This window comes from Melospiza georgiana, chromosome 24, assembly GCF_028018845.1.
Source record: "Melospiza georgiana isolate bMelGeo1 chromosome 24, bMelGeo1.pri, whole genome shotgun sequence".
NCBI classification, from domain to species: domain Eukaryota; kingdom Metazoa; phylum Chordata; class Aves; order Passeriformes; family Passerellidae; genus Melospiza; species Melospiza georgiana.
Genome location: NC_080453.1, coordinates 5,863,468 through 5,883,035, shown reverse-complemented (window position 1 = coordinate 5,883,035; position 19,568 = coordinate 5,863,468). Strand labels below are relative to the sequence as shown.

General features: G+C 47.3%; 2 protein-coding genes across 3 annotated transcripts; one reads left to right on the top strand and one right to left on the bottom strand.

Moving 5' to 3' along the window:
- Positions 1–48: 48 nt before the first annotated feature.
- DNALI1 (dynein axonemal light intermediate chain 1) lies at positions 49–6,440 on the top strand. The gene is made up of 6 exons (XM_058040189.1): positions 49–143; positions 250–326; positions 406–575; positions 1,928–2,106; positions 4,994–5,158; positions 6,097–6,440. Exons 1-6 carry the CDS (start codon positions 63–65, stop codon positions 6,130–6,132), a joined length of 708 nt encoding a protein of 235 aa, XP_057896172.1. The 5' UTR covers positions 49–62; the 3' UTR covers positions 6,133–6,440.
- A 662-nt stretch (positions 6,441–7,102) lies between these two features.
- GNL2 (G protein nucleolar 2) lies at positions 7,103–19,286 on the bottom strand. 2 transcript variants are annotated; one of them, XM_058040416.1, is made up of 16 exons: positions 18,983–19,286; positions 18,816–18,900; positions 16,411–16,505; positions 15,384–15,523; positions 13,960–14,144; positions 13,638–13,704; positions 12,393–12,551; positions 11,747–11,860; positions 11,472–11,600; positions 10,374–10,478; positions 10,117–10,275; positions 9,857–9,979; positions 9,104–9,534; positions 8,398–8,477; positions 7,676–7,767; positions 7,103–7,283 (listed from the first exon to the last, which is right to left on the bottom strand). In XM_058040416.1, the coding sequence occupies exons 1-16, from the start codon at positions 19,044–19,046 to the stop codon at positions 7,134–7,136; spliced, it is 2,178 nt and encodes a 725-aa protein (XP_057896399.1). In that variant the 5' UTR covers positions 19,047–19,286; the 3' UTR covers positions 7,103–7,133. The 2 variants fall into 2 exon arrangements, with proteins under 2 accessions (XP_057896399.1, XP_057896398.1); XM_058040415.1 differs by lacking the exon at positions 7,103–7,283 and having other exon boundaries at positions 7,290–7,767.
- Between the last annotated feature and the right edge of the window lie 282 nt (positions 19,287–19,568).

The following is a 19,568-nucleotide window of genomic DNA, read 5'->3' as shown; positions in this document are numbered from 1 at the left end:
GGCGCTTCCGCCCGGGCGTTGGTGCGCGGCGCGGTCGCCATGGTGACAGTGCCGCGGCCGCCATGGCGGCGCCGCCGGAGTCGCTGCTGCGGTACTGCCCGCCCGTGGTGGTGTCCCACCGAGACGACAGGCCCTCCGCGGCGGTGAGCGCCCACGGGGCACGCAGGGGGGCACCGCGCCCCGCCGGGGCTGGGCGGGCCGGGGACGCGGTGCCCTGCCCGCTGCTACGGCGCTGTCGTGTTCCCGCAGGGTCAGGCTCCGCGCACCCCCGCCGGCTTCGCCACGCAGCAGCCGCAGGAGCTCCTGAACCTCATCCTGCCGCCGCGGTGAGCGGGGCCGGGCCGGGGCCGGCGGTGCCCGGGGGGCGCCCGGTGCCTCCGGTAACGGCCGGTGCTTGTCTGGCAGGGAGTGGGAGGAGGCGCAGAAGCTCTGGGTGCAGGAGGTGAGCACCGCGCCCAGCACCCGCCGCGACGTCGTGCAGCTGCAGGAACAGCTGGACCGGCAGCTGCAGCAGCGGCAGGCGCGGGAGACCGGGCTGTGCCCCGTGCGCAGGGAGCTCTACACGCAGTGCTTCGGTCAGTGCCCGACACAGCTCCCACCCCGGGGACAGCCTGCACACGAAAAACAGCCTTAAATACTTGTAGTTACCCTCTTAGCTGCGCTTCAACCGAGTTTTGTTAAAGTAACTTATAGCCGTTTATATGTTACAGACCCTAATGACAGTGCTAGGCTCCCAAAGGTGAGGGGTTGCCTTCACATGAAAAACAGCGTGAAATACTCGTAGTTACCCTCTTAGCTGCACTTCAACCAAGTTTAGTTAAAGTTACTTATAGCCATTTTTATGTTACACTCCAATGACACAGTGCTGAGCTCCCAAAGGCGAGGGGATGCCTGCACGTGAAAAACAGCTTTAAATCCTCCTAGTTATCCTCTAAGTTTCACTTCAATTATGTTTATCTAAAGTAACTTATAGCTGTATGTGTGTTACACACTCTAATCGCACAGTGCTGGGCTCCCTAAGGTAAGGGGTTGCCTGCACATGAAAAACAGCCTTAAACCCTTGTAGTTATCCTCTTAGTTTCACTTCAACCAAGTTTATTTAAAGTTACTTATAGCTCTGTGTGTATTACACACTCTACAGTGTGAGGGGTTGCCTGCACATGAAAAACAGCCTTAAATCCTCATAGTTATCCTCTTAGCTGCACTTCAACCAAGTTTATTTAAAGTTACTTACAGCTGTGTGTGTGTTACACACTCTACACTATGGGCTCCCAAAGGCGAGGGGTTGCCTGTGAAAAACAGCTTTAAATCCTTGTAGTTACCCTCTTAGCTGCCCTTTAACTAAGTTTTATCTAAAGTAACTTACAGCTGTGTGTGTTACACACTCTATGGTGTGGGCTCCCAAAGGTGAGGGGATGCCTGCACATGAAAAACAGCTTTAAATCCTCATAGATTTCCTCTTAGCTGCACTTCAACTAAGTTTATTTAAAGTTACTTACAGCTCTGTGTGTGTTACACACAGTGCTGGGCTCCCAAAGCTGAGGGTTAGCCATGGGTTGGAGAGCAGGGTCCTCTGAGGGCTCCCCCATGACTGCAACAATCATTACACGTTTTTAAGTGTTTGCTGTTGCAGATTAGGGGATCAGCTAATCACTGGCATTACCTGGAGGGCTGCACCACCACTCTGCTTTTACCTGCTGTGCTCAATGTAACAAAACACTGCACAAACCAACAACCCATCAAATTCCTCCTCCTCCATAAAACACTGCAAAACAACAAGTTATTTACACAAACCGTGTGAGCAAGTTTGTTACAGGAATATAAACATGAGAATGCTTAGAAAATCTTGAATGATCAGCGTGACAGCGAGATGAGCAGCCGTGTCCCTGGCAGAGGCACTGCAGGCTCTGTCCCTCCTCCCTTGCAGACGAGCTGATCCGGCAGACCACGGTGAGCTGTGCCGAGCGGGGGCTGCTGCTGCTGCGCGTGAGGGACGAGCTGCAGCTGACGCTGTCGGCGTACCAGGCGCTCTACGAGAGCAGCGTGGCCTTCGGCGTGCGCAAGGCGCTGCAGGCCGAGCAGGGCAAGGCCCACCTGGAGAAAAGGGTGAGACACCTGCACTGAAGGGTCTGAAGGACACGGGGTGGAAGCAGGTTTCCTTGCTGTAAGAGCCTGAATGAGAGATGTGGAGCTGTCAGCTCCAGCTGCAGGCAGGCCTGGAGTCCTGCATCCCTCATTCAGGCTCTTACTAATGGTGCCCCACGTTGGGCGCCACTCTGAGAGCTTAAATGAGAGATGTGGGACTCCAGGCTGCTCTCCAAAGTGCAGTTTATTGTATCCAAGATTTTCAGCAGTCCAGCGTTGTGGGTGATAGAGCCTGTGCCTACAGCTGGAGTCCTGCATCCCTCATTCAGGCTCTTACTGATGGCGCCGCACGTTGGGCGCCACTGTAAGAGCTTAAATGAGACATGTGGGACTCCATGCAGCTCTACAAAATGCAGTTTGTTACATCCAAGAGGTTACAGCAGTCCAGGGTCATGAGTGACAAACCCTGTGCCGACAGCTGTCAGCTCCAGCTGCAGGCAGGCCTGGAGTCCTGCATCCCTCATTCGGGCTCTTACTGATGGCGCCTCACGTTGGGCACCACTGTAAGAGCTTAAAGAGAGATGGGCACTCCATGCAGCTCTCCAAAATGCAGTTTATTCCATGCAAGATGTTACAGCAGTCCAGGGTCATAGGCAACAAACCCTGTGCCTACAGCTCTGTCAGCTCCAGCTGCAGGCAGACCTGGAGGCCCTTTAGTTTAGGTTACAAATGCATTCTATACTTTTCTTTTGGTTACAATGCATTCTATACTTTTCTTTTGGTTACAATGCATTCTATGCTTTTCTTTGCTGAGTATCTTAATACAGAAGAACCAATCTATACCTTAACTTTTATCTATAGCCTGTCATAACTACTATAATTACCATATTCATGTTACTGTTCTCCAATCACTAAAAGTTAGTACATTACAGTTTAAGCTAGAAGTTGGTTTTCAGTTTTCTTGCAGTGGAAAGTTTGGAGACCTTTTTTTTACTTGCAACATTGGCAGGCTTGTTTGGCTGTGCTATCTTTCTGCTTGGTAAAAACATCTTCTGTTTAAAGTGAGTTTATTCTTTGCTCTAAGCCATGAAAACCCCTTCTAACTAACACACCCTTTGCCTCCTTGGTTATCCAGTAAGACTGGCTCAGCAATTCTTTTCTTCTATATCAAAACTTGCTTCCATCCCTATTCCTTCATCAGACTCTACATTTAAAAATCTTTCTGCTAAACATACACATCTGTGAGACTTTCTTGTCAAACTTTCATCCTTCCCAACACCTTGCCAAACTACTTGGGTTCCTGTGGTGGTGTTCACAGGGGTCCCAGGGTGAGGGAAGAGATGCGAATCTTGACTCCATGTTGCAGAAGGCTGATTTATTATTTTATATTAATATATTATATTAAGATATATATTACATTAAAAGAAAATATATTAGATATATTAGAACCATACTAAAAGAATAGAAGAAAGGATTTCATCAGAAGGCTAGAAAGGAATGGAATGGTAATAAAATCTTATGACTGACCAGAGACTGGACTTTGATTGGCCATTAATTAAAAACAACCACATGAGACCAATCACAGATGCACCTGTTGCATTTCACAGCAGCAGATAGTTATTGTTTACATTTCGTTTCTTAGGAGAAAAGATCCAACTAAAGGATTTTTCATAAAATATGTCCTTGACAGGTTCCCACTAGGCGCTCTGCAGGCACTGTGCAGACTGTGGGAAAGCTGTTTCCTTTCCCAAAGTCTGCACAGTGGAATTTTTGTCTGCTATGCTAATTCCAAACCTCCACCTTGACCCCTTCCTGTTTGCCTTAGTGTTTATATCAAGTTTCTGTTGTGGTGGGTTATTTTATGGGAAGAACCTTCTTTGATAGTGTTTAGAGCATTTCTTATGTCAAGTTTCTGTTGTGGTGGGTTATTTTATAGGAAGATCCTCTTTGATAGTGTTTAGAGAATTTCTGCTCTTTAAATCTTTACAGCTTCCCATTGTACAAGAGATTCTAAAAAATTATTTTAAAAACATAGTCTGCTGTCTCTGCTTGCCATGTATGAACTCTGATACTGAATTTCTTTCTCTTTTACTGTTGAAAACAATGCAAAAGCAGAGTTTAATTAGTGCTAGTATCCCAATTAATGTAATACAATTATTTTACTGAAACCTGTTATCTTTTTTCAAGTTTTGACTGTAAATTAAAGTGAGACAAGGTGAATGACGCCTTGGGGCCCCGTGATGGAGCTTTCTGCACATGAACATAGCAGATTTTATATCCTTAAATTTATTGTTTCTGTTTCCACAGGATGGCAGCAAAGACCATCAAAATACTCAGCTCACTCTCCTTGGGCTTAGCTGCTCTTCTGAAGCTTGTTGTACAGCTTTAAAGACTGCACCACACTCCACTCTCTCCTGATGCCTTAAATTTTTTCTCTTGTTTTTTTCAGATTCTGCACTGCATTAGTAAATAACTCTGAACTTCATATAGAGTGTTAGCAAGTTCTCTTTACAGTTTAGTTAGCCAAAACAATCTTTTTTCCATTCCTGAGAACACCGTTATAGCTTCAGGCTCAAAAAGTATGAGCAGTAAATTGAGGAGAGTAAACTGGGAGGATGGGACTTCATAACCTGAAGCTGTAATTCAGCAATTAACTCCAATATGTAAATGGGCCAATACTTATAAAACTGTGAAAACTCTTGACCCATGGTGCATTTTGGGTGTAGCCACAACCAGGCTCATGCACTGCCAAAGGTGTATCCTTTGAAAGCCTTTTAATAAAACTTCCTTCATTCCTTTAACTCTGGCTAGCCTCTGTTCTAGGTAGCCTCTCAAGGCATCAGTCCCATCTGAACTAAAAATTGACTATTTTCCAACAAAACCTGAGACATCTATACTCTTTCCCAAGATTGCAGAGCTGGAAGAGGAGAAGGAGGAGCTGGAAAAACAAGTGAGCGAAGAGAAAGCGAAATGTGAGGCCATTGAAAGGCAAGAAACAGAACGGAGAGAAATAGAAGAGAAGAAACACAGTGAGGAGGTTCTGTTCCTCAAACGGACAAACCAGCAGCTGAAGGTCAGTACAAATCCAGAATTCCAAATACTAGTGGTAAAATTCTCATTAAAACCATTAAAGCCCTAGTAACACAACACACCATTTAACATTAAATATTACCCAAGAACAACTGTGCAGGGACTGGATAATTATTTGTGCTTGTGGCTTTGGGGAGAACAGAGCTGCTGCTCTGTACTTTGTTTTTAAAAGGAAAACAAAACCCCACATCTTTTAAGTAAGGAAAGAATGTCACCCTGAACAGCATCAAATGTTTCTGGCTACAACTACAAACATTTCCCTTAGAGCAAGCTGCTTTTCCTGCAGATTTTACTTTTTAACTCAGATTTTCAGCTGCCTTGGAATGTTTTAGGACACAAAATCTTAGATCAGATGTGTGTTGCCCCTGAATCAGATTCTTCCTTGAAGTACCTGTACTTGACCAGCTGTGTGTGCCACTGCTGAGGGTTATTGTGGCTGCTCCCATCCATCCACTAACTGGCATCAAATTTTCTCACTAATCACAAAATTTGCTGTTCCCAGCTACTCTTGTCCTGGAGTCAGTTCATGTTCCAAATGCTAGAGAGCCAAATACTTAATTTAGCTCACATAGTCCAGCTTCAAATCTGAGAATTCAGACCACTGTTTCAACAGCTTTTATTTAATTTCCTCCTCAATGCTTCACATTCTAAACAGAATCTCTCATCGTACAGAGCCAAGACCAGCTCTCTTCTCCTCAGAATGTAACAAATTTCATGCCAGGAACGACAAACTAATTTATAAAACATGTAGGAACGGAATTGCTGGGGAACAAACCTGGCCTGGCTCTCCTGGCAGCAGCACAACATCCCTCAGCTCCTTGCTGTGAACATCCAACAGAAAATTTAGCCCTCCACAGCACTGAAGGTTTATTTTTTAGGTTAGGAAATCTAATTTGTCTCACTGTCTCATTTGTTTTTCAGGCCCAACTTGAATGCATCATTGCAGCAAAGAATTAATTGTTTTGTTGTCCTCAAGGCAGGCTCAGAAGAGCTGTCAGAGCAAGAAGCTTGCAATTAGTGACAAAGATTTGTCTTCCTAAAATGATCTTGAGTTTTCACTTACCAGTAACAGCAGGCAGTGTAACTGTGTTCTTTCTTTCTCTCTTGAAGAGTTGAAATTCAAGAGCTTTTATTAATTACTGCTCCCTCCTTCAGAGCCATCTCAGCAGTCAGCTCTTTGAACAGAGAACTTGTCTGGAACTTGCCTGTTGGTAATGTGCTAATGACCTTCAAAGCAATAACTAATAAATATTTTTAAGTGCAAACATCTCTCTGACATTATTAATTTGAAAATGTTGTAGAAGATTCAGAAATATAGAAGTGCCTACAAGCAAAGTAAGTCACATGCACCAAGAAATGGCATCTCACTCTTGGACAGGTGTCTTGGGGGCATTTCCTTGAGTATCTGCTGGTGTCAACTGTTCATGGACATCCCTTGCCAGAACCATCAGCAGTGACAGCACAGGCAACAACAGAGCTCTGGGTGTGACTGTTTCTGGTGAAATGAAGGGGCACAATGGCACTCACAGATTCACTTCTCACTGGAAGCAAATGAAATCCCTGCTTGAGGTACCTCTGTGAGCAGCCGGTTACACTGAAGGTGAACAAGGCAAAGAGAATTCCCTGTAGTCATGTGAAAAACCCCACAAAGCCAGTTTCCAGAACTGGAAAAACTGGGTTTCCAGAACAAAACCCACCCAAACCCCACCACTGAGCAACACTGGAATAGCTGCTTGGCTACTGCAGTGTTTGCTGGCCTGGGACAGCGATGTGGAAATACCACCAGCTCCAACTGCACAAAGAACTTTCAGATGATGCAGAAACAAAGACAGAGATGCTGCTCCTGGGGCCAGGACAGACCGGTCACACTGGGCTTTGAACAGGAACCGCAAGTTTTATAGTAAAAAAAGCCACCGCATACTAGAGATGTTTTATGTAAAATTTAATAGAATAAGCAGCTATTGCTTATGGTTGTATTTTTTGTGCTTTGATCTTTGTCCCTCCAAGCCAGTTTTTTTCTTGTTCTTATTCTTATTTTTCACGTTGTGAGTTTCATAATAGCGGACTCCGACTTTCTTGGAGCGCTGCTGCCTCTCGGCTCGTCTCCTCTGCAAACACAAAACACATTAGCAAATCCCCAGCATCCAGAGCCTCAGTGTCTGCAACTCTCCAATGGTGTTCACTTTGCATTCCACACACGTTAAGTAAAATAAATAATTTCAAACAAAATGTTACTGATGTGATTCTGCACAGAACCCACCCGCCCTGCTCTTATGGGAGAAAACTCCATTTCAGTCTTTGCAGCAAGACACAAAATTCAATCTGGTGTGCGTAGTCAGGTAAGAGGGAGGTGACAGAAGTTGTCACATTCATAACAGAATTCAGATTTCACTCCCCTTCTGTTCATGCCCAAAGTCTCAAAGCTCTTTAGTGATATGGCCAAGGATAGAAAAGCCAGCTGATTTCCCTGCTCAGTTGTACTACAGGAAAGAACACTTACTTCTTTGGATGTGAGTTTCTTACAAGGCTGTTTACCCAACTGGTCATCATCATCACTTTCCTCTTCTTTCATCTTTCTTTTCTTCTCTATGCCTGCAAACAGCAGAGATCATGCCCTTGGTATCTTCCAGAACATTCATTTGTTTGAAGAACTGCAGGCTGAGGTCACCATTTCAACTCCTTGAGCAACATATTCCCTTGGCTGTATTTAAGAGCTTCTACCAAAACAACATGAATGTTCCTCACAAGAGAATCACAGCTATTACTGTGAAAACTGCTCTTGAGCAGCAGGTTGCTCCAGCCTCAGCCAAGTCCAGGAGAATTCCACAATCCTGTCAGAACAGGGCTCTCACACTGGATTGTGCCTTTACTAAAACTGACAACAACTCAGTAAAAACTTATAGCTTGAAGTATCTCTGCTTTTATAACATCCCAAATCCCATCCACTCCTTCCTGTAACACCCAGGGCTGCTCTGGCTGCGGCCTGCTGGGAGCCCAGGCTGCTGGAACTCAAAAATTGCCTTCACTGTATCCTCCCTCACTGAGAGGGACACCTCCCATCACACACAGCTGTTCCACAGGAAGGCTACATCAGGTCAGCAGCAGCCCTTGGGACAGCTAAAGGGAGATTTAAGTAGTTTTAGGGGAAAAGATCTTGCACACAGGATCCAGTGGATGCTTCTCCCCTTAATGCCATTTTTTTCTCTACTAATCTTATTTTACCTCTGTCTCCAGTTTCTTTGGGTTCTTCAGCCTTCTCCACGGATTTTGCAAACACTTGGTCACTCAGTCGCTTGGGGATTCTATGGAAGATAAAACCAGCAATAAAAGATTGTTGTTACACAAACAGTGACCACCTCTGAGAAGCCATCAGACTCCAGCAGATCCCAGTCCCCTGACAGCATCAAAACCAGTCTTTGCACCAGAATATTGCAATACCCTTGTTGCTGGAGTTGTTGTGCTTGTGTGCTATATGAGAGAGAAAATGTAGCACTTAAACCTTGAAATCTCCCTCCTCATAAAGCTGGTGGGTGAGCTTTGCTAAAACTGGGCCTGCTGTATGGGCCAGGACTCACTGCACATGCATGAACACCCAGGGATATCCAACCTTGGGATTACCCAACATCAAGGAGAGATCCAAGGATGCAGTATTGCTGCCCAGTTAACCAAGATAATGCTAACTCCAATCCATAGTTTTAAGAGGCAGCTTTCCAAAAGTGAGAACATTTTTAATTTGCTGGTAAATAGCAGCTCCTGGAATAATCTTTCAAAAACAAACTGCTACTTGGCCCAATTCCCAACCCTTATAGCTAAGCCAGATAAGCTGTGGCAACTTATGTGTGTCAAGCAAGTCAGAAATGGAGTCAATCTACAGCAGAGCCTCATCAACCCTTTCCCCCCCTGCAATACATTGGACAGATTCAGGTACCTTATTGCTGAGAATCTCTTGGCCTTAGCTTTATCCAGAAATTTTCTGTATTTTGCAATCTTGTCCTCCAAAGCTTTAAGAACTGCTTTAGAGCTCTCCTGCACATCTGGTGCCATCTGCAATTCCTCCTCTCCTGGATGTTCCTCATTCTCCTCATCCTCCTCTTCCTCCTCCTCTTCCTCCCCTCCAGTGGATTCATGGTCAGTGTCATCAAAGCCTGGCACATCCACAGGAACCAGGTCTTCTTCTGAGAACTGAGGTGCCACGTTAATCCTGCCGAAGTTCTGCCGCACGTGGGACATGAGCTGCCTGATTTCATTGTTTGTGTTGTTCCCCTCCTCTGCTGCCTCCACAGCTGGTGCCACCAACTCAGAGACTTTCTCCTCAGTGATATCTTGGCTGGATGTCACAGCTGCTTCCAGCACAGGAGGCTGCAAGGAAGAGCAGGGTGTATTATCCCCAAAGTCTGTCCCACCATCTCCAGGAACAATTTTCATTTTCTCTCATCAGAAAAAGCCTAAGATGACAACATGATTACTGACATTTCTCATAGTAATAATGACTCAGACATCTCTGTAAAGAGCACTGCTACCTGGTCCTCACAAAATTCAGGTGTCACATGAAGGACCATGCTTGGGCAGAGCCCAGGACATGCACTGCCAAAGATCCATGGCACTCTGGGAGAAGCAGCAGTGAATACCATTAGGAAAATCAAATATGAAGGAAGAGGAGGCACAAGCATCACATTCTTACCTGGGGAGCTGGCTGACCAGCCACTGGTTCTTCCATTGGTGGCATCACAAAGAAAGGGATTCTGCCCCTCTGCCAGTCATTGAGAACCATCTTGCTCACAGTCTGCAAGTCAGGCTCACCACCCTGAGAGAAACAGAAGAGTTTATGTCCATGTTTGTGGGGCACACAGCCCTCCCATGCCCCATGAGCAACAGAACCATTGCCATTTCCCATGTTCAGAACAGGATCTTCCAGCCCACAAATGCAGGAAGCTGGCACACCTTTAGCAGTTTTCCAGTCCTAGCAGCAAGTTTCTCAAGGAAGTCCACTGTATCTGTCCAGCACTCAATTTTGTATGTCTTCCTGATGTACTCCTCTTTGGCTCTTTCCAGCACAGCACAAATATGGTCTTCAGGGCTCTTAATCTTTTCAACTTGAACCTGAAAAAGCACAGCAGAGCATCAGCAGAGGATCAACCCTCTGAGACCATCACAGTGGGAACAAGCAAAGCCTCTCAGCCCCCAGTGCAGGCACATACCACTCCCTTGAGCACAATGTCTGTCTCTGAGTCTCCTGATGGATAAACCACCCCGGGGCAGTCGATGAGGAAGATCCGCCGCATCAAGGTGATGTACTGCCACACCTGCAAGAGAGCAGCAGCTCCCATCAGCACCTCCACACAGGCCTTGCTTCATTCTGGCAGCCCAGAGCCAGAGAAACAGAGCCTGAGTGCTCCAGATTGCAAGGCAAGATGTGTTCCATTACCATCAGTATGGCACATTATCTTTGTCAAGTGGGCATTTAGCCTTATCTCTCCCTGAGTGATCACAATCACTCCTCCCTCTGGGAGGACACACCTGCTGATAACAGCTATGGAATGTCCCTGCATGGCTGATAAGAACTACAGCATCCCATTGGGAGATGGGAGCCCAGAGGGAGGAGCCAAGCATTCCTACCCGGATAGAATCTGGAGATTCTGGAACACCAGCACGGCTTCTGCACTGGATTGCCCAGAGGAACAGCAGCTGCCTCTGCCCCTGGATTTTCAGAGGCAGAGACTGCACCTTTCTCCAGGATCCCTGCTCCAGCAGAACCAGCCCTGACACTGCAGGAGGGCTGAGCCACAATTCCAATGGCACTGCTGCCAACAGCCTGACCCACAGGGTGTCAGGTTGGGTTCTGACTCTGGCAGTGTTGGTTTAGTTCACTGCATTGTTTATTTTATCCTTTTATTTTTCTGCCCTATTAAAGAACTGTCATTTCCTGCTCCCATATTTGTTGCCTGAGAGCCCCTTAATTTAAAATTTATAGCAATATGGAGGGGTGGGGAGGGTTTACATTCTCCATTTCAGGGGAGGCTCCTGCCTTCCTTAGCAGCCTCCTGTCTTTCCAAACCAAGACACTGACCCAGCATTTGGATCAGGGAGTGAGGGCAGCTGAGCATTCCCATCACAGCCCTGCAGTACAGCAGGGTGGGAATTGGGGAATGCTGCCAGAGCAGGGTCTCAGATCAGGGACTGTCCATGAGCCCCTCCTCAGGGTCCCACAACCTGTGCAGGCCAGTGCAGAACCTGACAAGGTCACTGGGCTGTTTCACACGAGCACATTTGTGTCTTTAGCACTGGGATGTTCCTACCTTTGTTTCCCCTGCAATGGGGGCCACACTGCAGACCTTCTTGGACCTCAGGGTATTGATCACTGAGCTCTTGCCAACGTTGGGGTAACCAATGAATCCCACACTGATCTGCTTCTTGTCAGAGTGTAACTGGTGAGAAATAACAGATCCTTTTACATCTTGGAGTGCGGGACAGAATTACCACTGCAGTCCTGAACCCCAATTGCTAACAAAGCAAAAGACCACACACAGTAACCCCCTCAAACCAACCACAGATCCCCAAAATCGTTTTGTACCTTTCCAAACTGCCTGAGGAGCTGGATGAAGGCACCTTTGCCGAATGGGTTTGTGAGGCTGGCATGGAAAGCAAGTGTTGGATACTCCTGGGAAAGGACAGTGACCCAACGCTTCTGCAGAGGCAAAGAGGACTGGGTTAGAGACTGGGGCTGGACAGTGACACTGAGCTCAGAGAGGAGGGCACAGCCTCTGCACTGGGCTCACAACTGCAACATGAACATTGCTAAGGAAGAACCTTTGAAGCACTTCCCCAGCCCAACAGTATTGTTTGTATTAAAGACAAACAATTTCCCAAAAACGCCTTCACTGCTAGCTAAAACTCATTAGTTTAACGACATAAAGCAAACCAGCTGGGGTGGATATGGATCCTGGGCAGACTAACATTTAGCACACTCTGGAGACAACAGCTGAACTGTTAAATCCAGACAGAGGAAGTAGGGAATTTGTGGCTGGCGTGTGTTGCTCAACTTGGCCAAACTTGGACAGATTTACATGGTAATTGTTACTTTTACTGCAGGCAAGCAGAGAACTCCCAGTGCCCCAGTTGCAGTACGCCCTTCCAGACCAGCATGGGGACTGGCACAGAGCTACAGCCACAACAGGAACAAAGAAGGTCCACAGAATAACAGGCAGGACTGTGCTTACAGTGGCCCAGGTAGGAATGAGATCACATTTGTTCAGGACAAAAATGAGATGTTTCCAAGGCTTCTCCTTTTTAAGGTAGGATTCCACGTGAGGGGAGCGAGTGCCCATGGGATCTCGGGCATCCAGAACTTGAACAACAACATCTGATGAGTCAATCACCTGAAAAATATAAAAAAACCCCACACAGAAATAATGGATTTTGCAGAAAGCAAGATTATCTGTACCTCCCAAATGAAAACTAGTGATATTTGAAACTATATAATTAATTTAAAAACCTTGTATCCTTCACAAACTGCTAGTTCCCCACAGACAAGTGAAGTTCAGACTAACATCCATTGATGCTCTACTCTCTCCTCTCCTAAATCCCCTCCAAATTCAGCCTGGAGAGCTGAACAACTTTTACCTGCTCTTATGCACCAGGGAAAGAAACCACTACACCCAAATGGGAAAACTAAAGTGCTGCAGCACACAAACCCCCAGTGTTCATCCTCCATTCAGCAACAACTCCCTTCTCCCATTTCATAATGCATCAGGGTATAAAGGATGTTTTCTGGACCAATATGAAACACACAACCAAGCAGGAACCTGCTGTTAGTCCACGAAGCAGCTACAGCAGGGAGCTGTCATTTATGACTTGTTTCAAGCCAAGTGAATTTGTTTCACAGCTTTTTCCTGCAGTTTTGGCAGCCTCTTACTGAAATCTGTTTTGCTGAACCATTCCCAGGGCTTTTAGATCCAAATGAAAAGGTTTTTAGCTACATTCAGAAATTCAGAGCAAAAAGTCAAACAATTTCACACCTAGAGAGTCACAGAGAGCACACAAACTGCTCATACCACCCCGATTCACTCAGTCTCCATTTCTCTGGCAGCCATGGTGGCTCATGGAGAATTGAGGGTCAGAGCTCTCCCAAGATGACCCCATCAACATGCCAGATGTTTCTAGCCTAAAGAAACTAAAGGGAACATGACTCTTTTACTTGTGGTGAAGACCCAGGAGTCCAAGAGAAACTGATACCTTCACTCTGCCAGTCCTCTTCTAGATCATGTATTTTAAGAATGTTTGTTCCTGCAGGACAAGAGCTCAAGAATCAAGCTCAGTCAGGCAGAGATTTAGAAATTAAAATCTACTCTTTTTGAGTTTTTCTCATTGTTGCATTGTTGTACAGGATTTCAGTGCTGTGCTGAAGCCCGTAACTGTGTAAAGGCTGACAGATGTGACTGCTGTAAAATCCAAGTGCCATTTACCTTGTAGAGCTCACCCCAGATTCTTTTGGACTGTCCTTTCTTAAAGATTTCCTCTTGTGCTTCATCCCTAGAAGACATCACCAGAAACATCAGCACCACAGATACAGAGTCAGGATCATCTTCTCTTAATCCATTTACAGACAAAAGAGGGGACAAAGCCCAAGTAACAATTGGTATTTAGCCAAAACCCCACATTCAGCTAATCTCCTTTTCCTTCCTCCTCACACAGTAACAACATTGATGGAGGTACCAGATCCACATTTAAAAACAAGGCTGGCTTTTCCTATATGTACACAATGAATAATTTTTCCTTTCCAGTCACCTTACACCAGTGTCCTCTGTCACCAGGTCTCGGTCCTTGCCCTGGTCATAAGACTCTGACGAGGCCTCAGCATTCTCCACCAGAGACTGCACATCACTTGCAGACAGATTTGGTCTTTTCCTCTGTGCTTTGGGGCCAAACGTTGTTTCAAATGTTTCTGTGTCAAGAATGTGAACTCTGGAGGTCTGAGGAAAAACAGGTTGGTTAAAAAAAACAAACCCCAAACACCATTTTTTTCCAATCTCTCGTGACACACAGGAAAAGAGCCCCAAGTTCAACACAGCCCTGGCAGCCTGTAAGTGACAGGCACTTCCTTAATAATGTTTGAGTTTTCCACTTCAAGCTTTGAGAAACACAAGAGTGGATACTTAATAAGCAACAAAACATTCTGCACTTGCCAACGAGCCATGCTTCAGTTCTTCCACCATAAATGGTGTCAAATGCAATTACAGGCACCGTGATGAAAATTCAGCTGCTATCTTTGATCACTGCTTGTTTTTCTAGCAAGAGCACAAATCTCGCCAAATTCTCAGATTTTTGTCAGGGATAATTACAATCAAAACTAGATTTTAAAGCTTGCAATGAAAGCCAGCTTGTCTTGGAACAGCAAACAGTGCATGGCTGAAAGGAGCAATTTGTTTTTGTAATGCATGTTTTAACACAACCTTTTCCCTAATTTAAATAATGTTCTTATGACATGAACTTGCAAAGTTTCCATATGACAAAACAGCTACCAATAGTCCAAAATAATGGTTTGGACACAGTGAAAAAATGGCAGTAACTAAAATTGGATGTACTAGAAATGAAGGCTGAATGAAGAAGAATTTCTGGTACAGGATAAAACACGTGTTTGAGTTGAAATTCATCATGTGAGTGTCTGCAGGGTGCAGCAGCCTCAGGAAAGGCACAGAAGCTGTTAGAGGCATTAGAACTTCAAAAGACCACACACAGTAACCCCCCCAAACACCCATTAACCTATCAGAAATCAGATCATAATATGACAATATCATAACCTGTCACAGAATCACAGAAGGCTTTGGGCTGGAAGGGACCTTAAAGCCCATCCAGTGCCACCTCTGCCATGGCAGGGATGCTTTCCACTGTCCCAAGTGGCTCCAAACCTGGCCTTGGGCACTGCCAGGGATGGGGGAGCCACAGCTGCTCTGAGTACCCTGTGCCAGGCCTGCCCACCCTCACAGAAAAGAATTTTTGGGGTCATTTCCTATTGGAAAATGAGAATTTTTATTAAATAATATATCTCTCTTTGCTCTCACACTTGATGGCCACAGTGACAGGGAATCAGAACCATCCTTCCCCAAGGAATCCACTCCAGCTGCCCCTTGTAGAAGGCAGCATTTCCCAGTATTTCCCAGACTGATCAGAACAGCAGAGCTGCTCACAGCTGTGCACACAGGGATACCCACGTGTGGTTTGATCCTGTCGTGGAACAGGGACATGGGCAGCTTCTTCTGCTTCATGATCACCCTGTAAGGATCCTTCATCACAGTCTCCATCTCCTCCTGGAATTTCTGCAGGGATGATTGCTTGATCACACGAGTATTTCCTGTAAAAAAAACAAACATCACACCTGGCCATTCCTGATCTCAACTGCTCCAACTGGGGACACTAATAAAACATGAGCTTTGCATCTAGAAACAAAAATATCAGTGAAAACAAAAAGGGTTTTACTTGAGACCAAGCCCAAAGAAGCAGCCAATCCCTTTCTTTGCCACCATTTATAGGAAATTTTAAAAGTATCTTTAGGATATTTACTAGCCATACACATGGGCAAACCTTGGGGAACAAAACAGGAGCCAAAATAACCCCCCTGAGGGAGAGCAAAGCCCCAAAGCACAGGTACAGGCAAGGGGTGACAATGATGCCTCAGGATTTCAGCTTTTATATTTTCCATCTATTTGTAATCCTGCAGTTCTTTAGTGTATAACTCCAAACTCCACACACAGTGTGAGCTGCTGCTTCCCCATTTTGGGCAGACACAACAATTCCTCTCCAGGCCTGGCAATCAAGGACACCTCACTGCCTCAGGCCCTGAGAGATGGAAACAAAAGTGAACTGGGGGGAACAAACTTGGGGTCAATGACTTCATTAGCTGAAGCTGGAATTGGAAGATGAACCCCCAATATGCAAATGGACCAAAATTATAAAAAAAGTGTGAAAACTCATGACCTGTCATCCATTTTGGGTGGCCCTTGGGGGGCTTTATCTGCCCTAAATGTAGCTGGAGGTCCTTCAATAAATAGAACTGCTTTTTATTCCCTTAATTTTGTCTGCCCTCTGTTTTTAGGTAGCCCCACAAGGCATCAACAACAGCAGGGGTCCCTCTCCTTCCCACACAGCTCTCAGATCACCATTGTGAAACAAACCCCTTCCATCACACTAAATTCAACAGCTTTGAAGCTTGCTGAGTCTGGAATTTGGACAAAAACTCACCAAACCATTTGATATTTGGTTCCACTCTTGCAACAGTGCCTGGTGCCACAGTTGACTGATACTGCAGAGGTTTGATGATTTTGCCACGTTTGTTCCTGAGGGACAAATGAAGAAATGTCAGTGCACAAAGGGCAGCACTGACCCCTCAGGCCCTGTGTGTGCCAGGCCAGAAGCAGAAGCACAAAATGCAGAGGGACTGTGATGGTGTTCACAGGGTTCTTGGATGAGGGATGAGGATCTGACTCCATGTTTCAGAAGGCTGATTTATTACTTTATGATATATATTACATTAAAACTATACTAAAAGGATAGAAAAAAGGATTTCACCAGAAGGCTGGCTAAGAATAGAATAGGAATGACAAAGGTTTGTGGCTTGGCTCTCTGTCTGAGCCAGCTGTGATTGGCCATTAATTAGAAACAACCACATGAGACCAATCACAGATGCACCTGTTGCATTCCACAGCAGCAAATAATCAATGTTTACATTTTGTTCCTGAGACCTCTCATCTTCTCAGGAGGAAAAAATCCTAAGGAAAGGATTTTTCATAAAAGATGTCTGTGACAGAGGGACCCTTCCTCTGCAGTGGTGAATGCTGCTGTGCATCCCTGAGGTGAGTTACCCAACCTGAGTGGCACTGATGGCAGTCACAGCCCTTGGTGTCACTCCAGCCTGGCCAGACCCTCCCTGCAGCTGCTTGTGGCAGCCAGGAAGGGCTCCTGGGGCTGCAAAAGGCACCAGTGCTGTTTTCTGGCAAACCCCACTGAGCTCTCTCACAAAGCCCTTTAACCAGCTCTGCAGGACTCACCCACACAGGATGTACAAGAGGAGACCTGGTGTGAACTCAGCAATGTCTCAAAATCCCTCCACGCCATCTGCTCCCCAAACAGGGGGGAATTTGGCACAAGAAACCAAAGAAGGTGATGTGAAACAGAACTGCCATGGCACAGCCAGGTGGGTGCTGCTCCCCTGCCATGGATGTCTGTGTGTGGGACAGGGGCACCCTCTGTGGAGATGCTGAGGGAGCTGAGGCTCTTCAGGTGTTTGGGGGCAGATTTTGAGCTTTGCTGCTGTGGGAAATTCAGGAATTCTGTGTGGTTTGGGTCTCTCCAGGCAGATGCATCAAGAGTTTTACACCTGTATCCTGGGTACATCGCTGGGCTGCTGAGAACTCAGGATCAGGCATGGGATCAGGATCAGGCTCAGGATCAGGCTGGGGTCAGGCTCAGATCAGGCTGGGATCAGGCTCAGGATCAGGATCAGGATGGGATCAGGATCAGGATCAGGCCTGGGATCAGGATCAGGATTAGGCTCAGGATCAGGCCTGGGATCAGGCTCAGGATCAGGCTGGGATCAGGCTCAGGCTGGGATCAGGCTCAGGATCAGGCCTGGGATCAGGCTCAGGATCAGGCTGGGATCGGGCTGGGATCAGGCTCAGGATCAGGCTGGGATCAGGCTGGGATCAGGCTCAGGATCAGGCTGGGATCAGGCTCAGGATCAGGCCTGGGATCAGGCTCAGGATCAGGCCTGGGATCAGGCTCAGGATCAGGCTGGTATCAGGCTCAGATCAGGCTTGGAATCAGGCTCAGGCCTCTGATCAGGATCAGGCTCCCCAGCTCACAGGGTTACAGAGCCCACCACAGAGCAACTCTCTAAGTTTCCATATGACAAAACAGCTACCAATAGTCCAAGATAATGGTTTAGACACCATGAAAAAACGGCAGTAATTAAAACTTGATGCACTAGAAATGAAGGTTGTATGAACAAGAATTTCTGGTGCAGGATAAAACACGTGTTGGAGTACAAACTCATCATGTGAGTGTCTGCAGGGTGCAGCAGCCTCAGGAAAGGCACAGAAGCTGTTAGAAGGATTAGAACATCAGCTGGCACATTAATGTATCACAAATCAAATCATAATATGATAGTATCATAATCTATCACAGAATCAAAGAAGGCTTTGGGTTGGAAGGGACCTTAAAGCCCATCCAGCGCCACCATTGCCATGGCAGGGACACCTTCCACTGTCCCACTGCCCTGTCCAGCCTGGCCTTGGGCACTGCCAGGGACCCAGGGACAGCCACAGCTGCTCTGGGCACCTGTGCCAAGGCCTGACCCTCACAGGGAACAGTTTTTATGGTAATTTCCTATTGGAAAACGAGAATTTTTATTAAACAATGTATCCTTCCTTCCCAGTGCCAGTCCCAGCCAGGGATCCAGGGACAGCCACAGCTGCTCTGGGCACGCTCTGCCAGGGCCTGCCCACCCTCACAGGGAACGATTTTTGTGGTAATTTCCTATTGAAAAACAAGAATATTTATTAAATAATGTATCTTTCCTTCCCAGTTCCAGTCCCGAGGCGTTCTGGGGCCTGTCCCGGGATGGCGGCCAGGCCAGGCCGGGCCCTCACCTGCGCTCCTTCTGCCGGTACATGTTGAGCCGCCGGATGGTCGCTCGGTCCCGCATGTTGTTCCCTCCCTCGCCCCCGATGCGATCTGCGGAGACAAGAGAACATCAGCCCCGCTTCGCTTCGATTCGCTCCGGTTCAGCCCGCCCGGCCCGCGGCCCTGCCCGTACCGGGGTTGGTGCTGGCGCGGGAGGGGTTGATGGAGCAGCGGCCCTTGTAGCGCGGCTTCACCATGGTGCCGGTGTCGGTATCGGTGTGTGTGAGGGTTCCGGTGTCGGTATCGGTGTGGATGCGGGTGCCGGTGTCGGTATCGGTACAGGTGCCGGTATCGGTGTGGATGCGGGTTCCGGTGCCGGTATCACTGTCGGTTCGGGTTCCGGTGCCGGTATCGGTTCCGGTGTCGGTATCGGTGCCGGGACAGGCCCGGAGCGCTCAGGCCGGGCCGCGGACACGCGCGCGGCACTTCCGGCGCTCAGCAGCGCCTGACGCAATTCCGGGAGCACCGCGCGGCGGCGCAGGCGCAGTGGCACCTCCGGGCCCGGTTGCCACGGCAACCTCGGCTCGGCCTGCCCGGGCCCGGGTCCCTTTGTGTCACCCTGTGTCACCCGTGTCCCCTCCGTGCCCCTGTGCCCCCGTGCTCTGTGTCACTGTGTCCCGTGTCAATGCCCGTCTCTGGAGTGGCGGTGCCCGCCCGGAGCGCCGCAGTGTGGCCGGTCCGGCCCGGGCCCGCGGGGTGGTTGGGAGGCCCGGCGGGGG

Excerpts from the sequence above, each read along its gene's own strand:
- GNL2 (XM_058040415.1), bottom strand. The coding sequence starts at position 19,046 with ATGGTGAAGCCGCGCTACAAGGGCCGCTGCTCCATCAACCCCTCCCGC. Across the intron at positions 13,705-13,959 it reads ACAGAGGACACTGGTGTAAG|GGATGAAGCACAAGAGGAAA; the intron begins GTGACTGGAAAG and ends GATGTCTTCTAG. Across the intron at positions 8,478-9,103 it reads AAGAGATTCTCAGCAATAAG|AATCCCCAAGCGACTGAGTG; the intron begins GTACCTGAATCT and ends TATCTTCCATAG.
- DNALI1 (XM_058040189.1), top strand. The coding sequence starts at position 63 with ATGGCGGCGCCGCCGGAGTCGCTGCTGCGGTACTGCCCGCCCGTGGTG. Across the intron at positions 327-405 it reads AACCTCATCCTGCCGCCGCG|GGAGTGGGAGGAGGCGCAGA; the intron begins GTGAGCGGGGCC and ends CTTGTCTGGCAG. Across the intron at positions 576-1,927 it reads GCTCTACACGCAGTGCTTCG|ACGAGCTGATCCGGCAGACC; the intron begins GTCAGTGCCCGA and ends CCTCCCTTGCAG.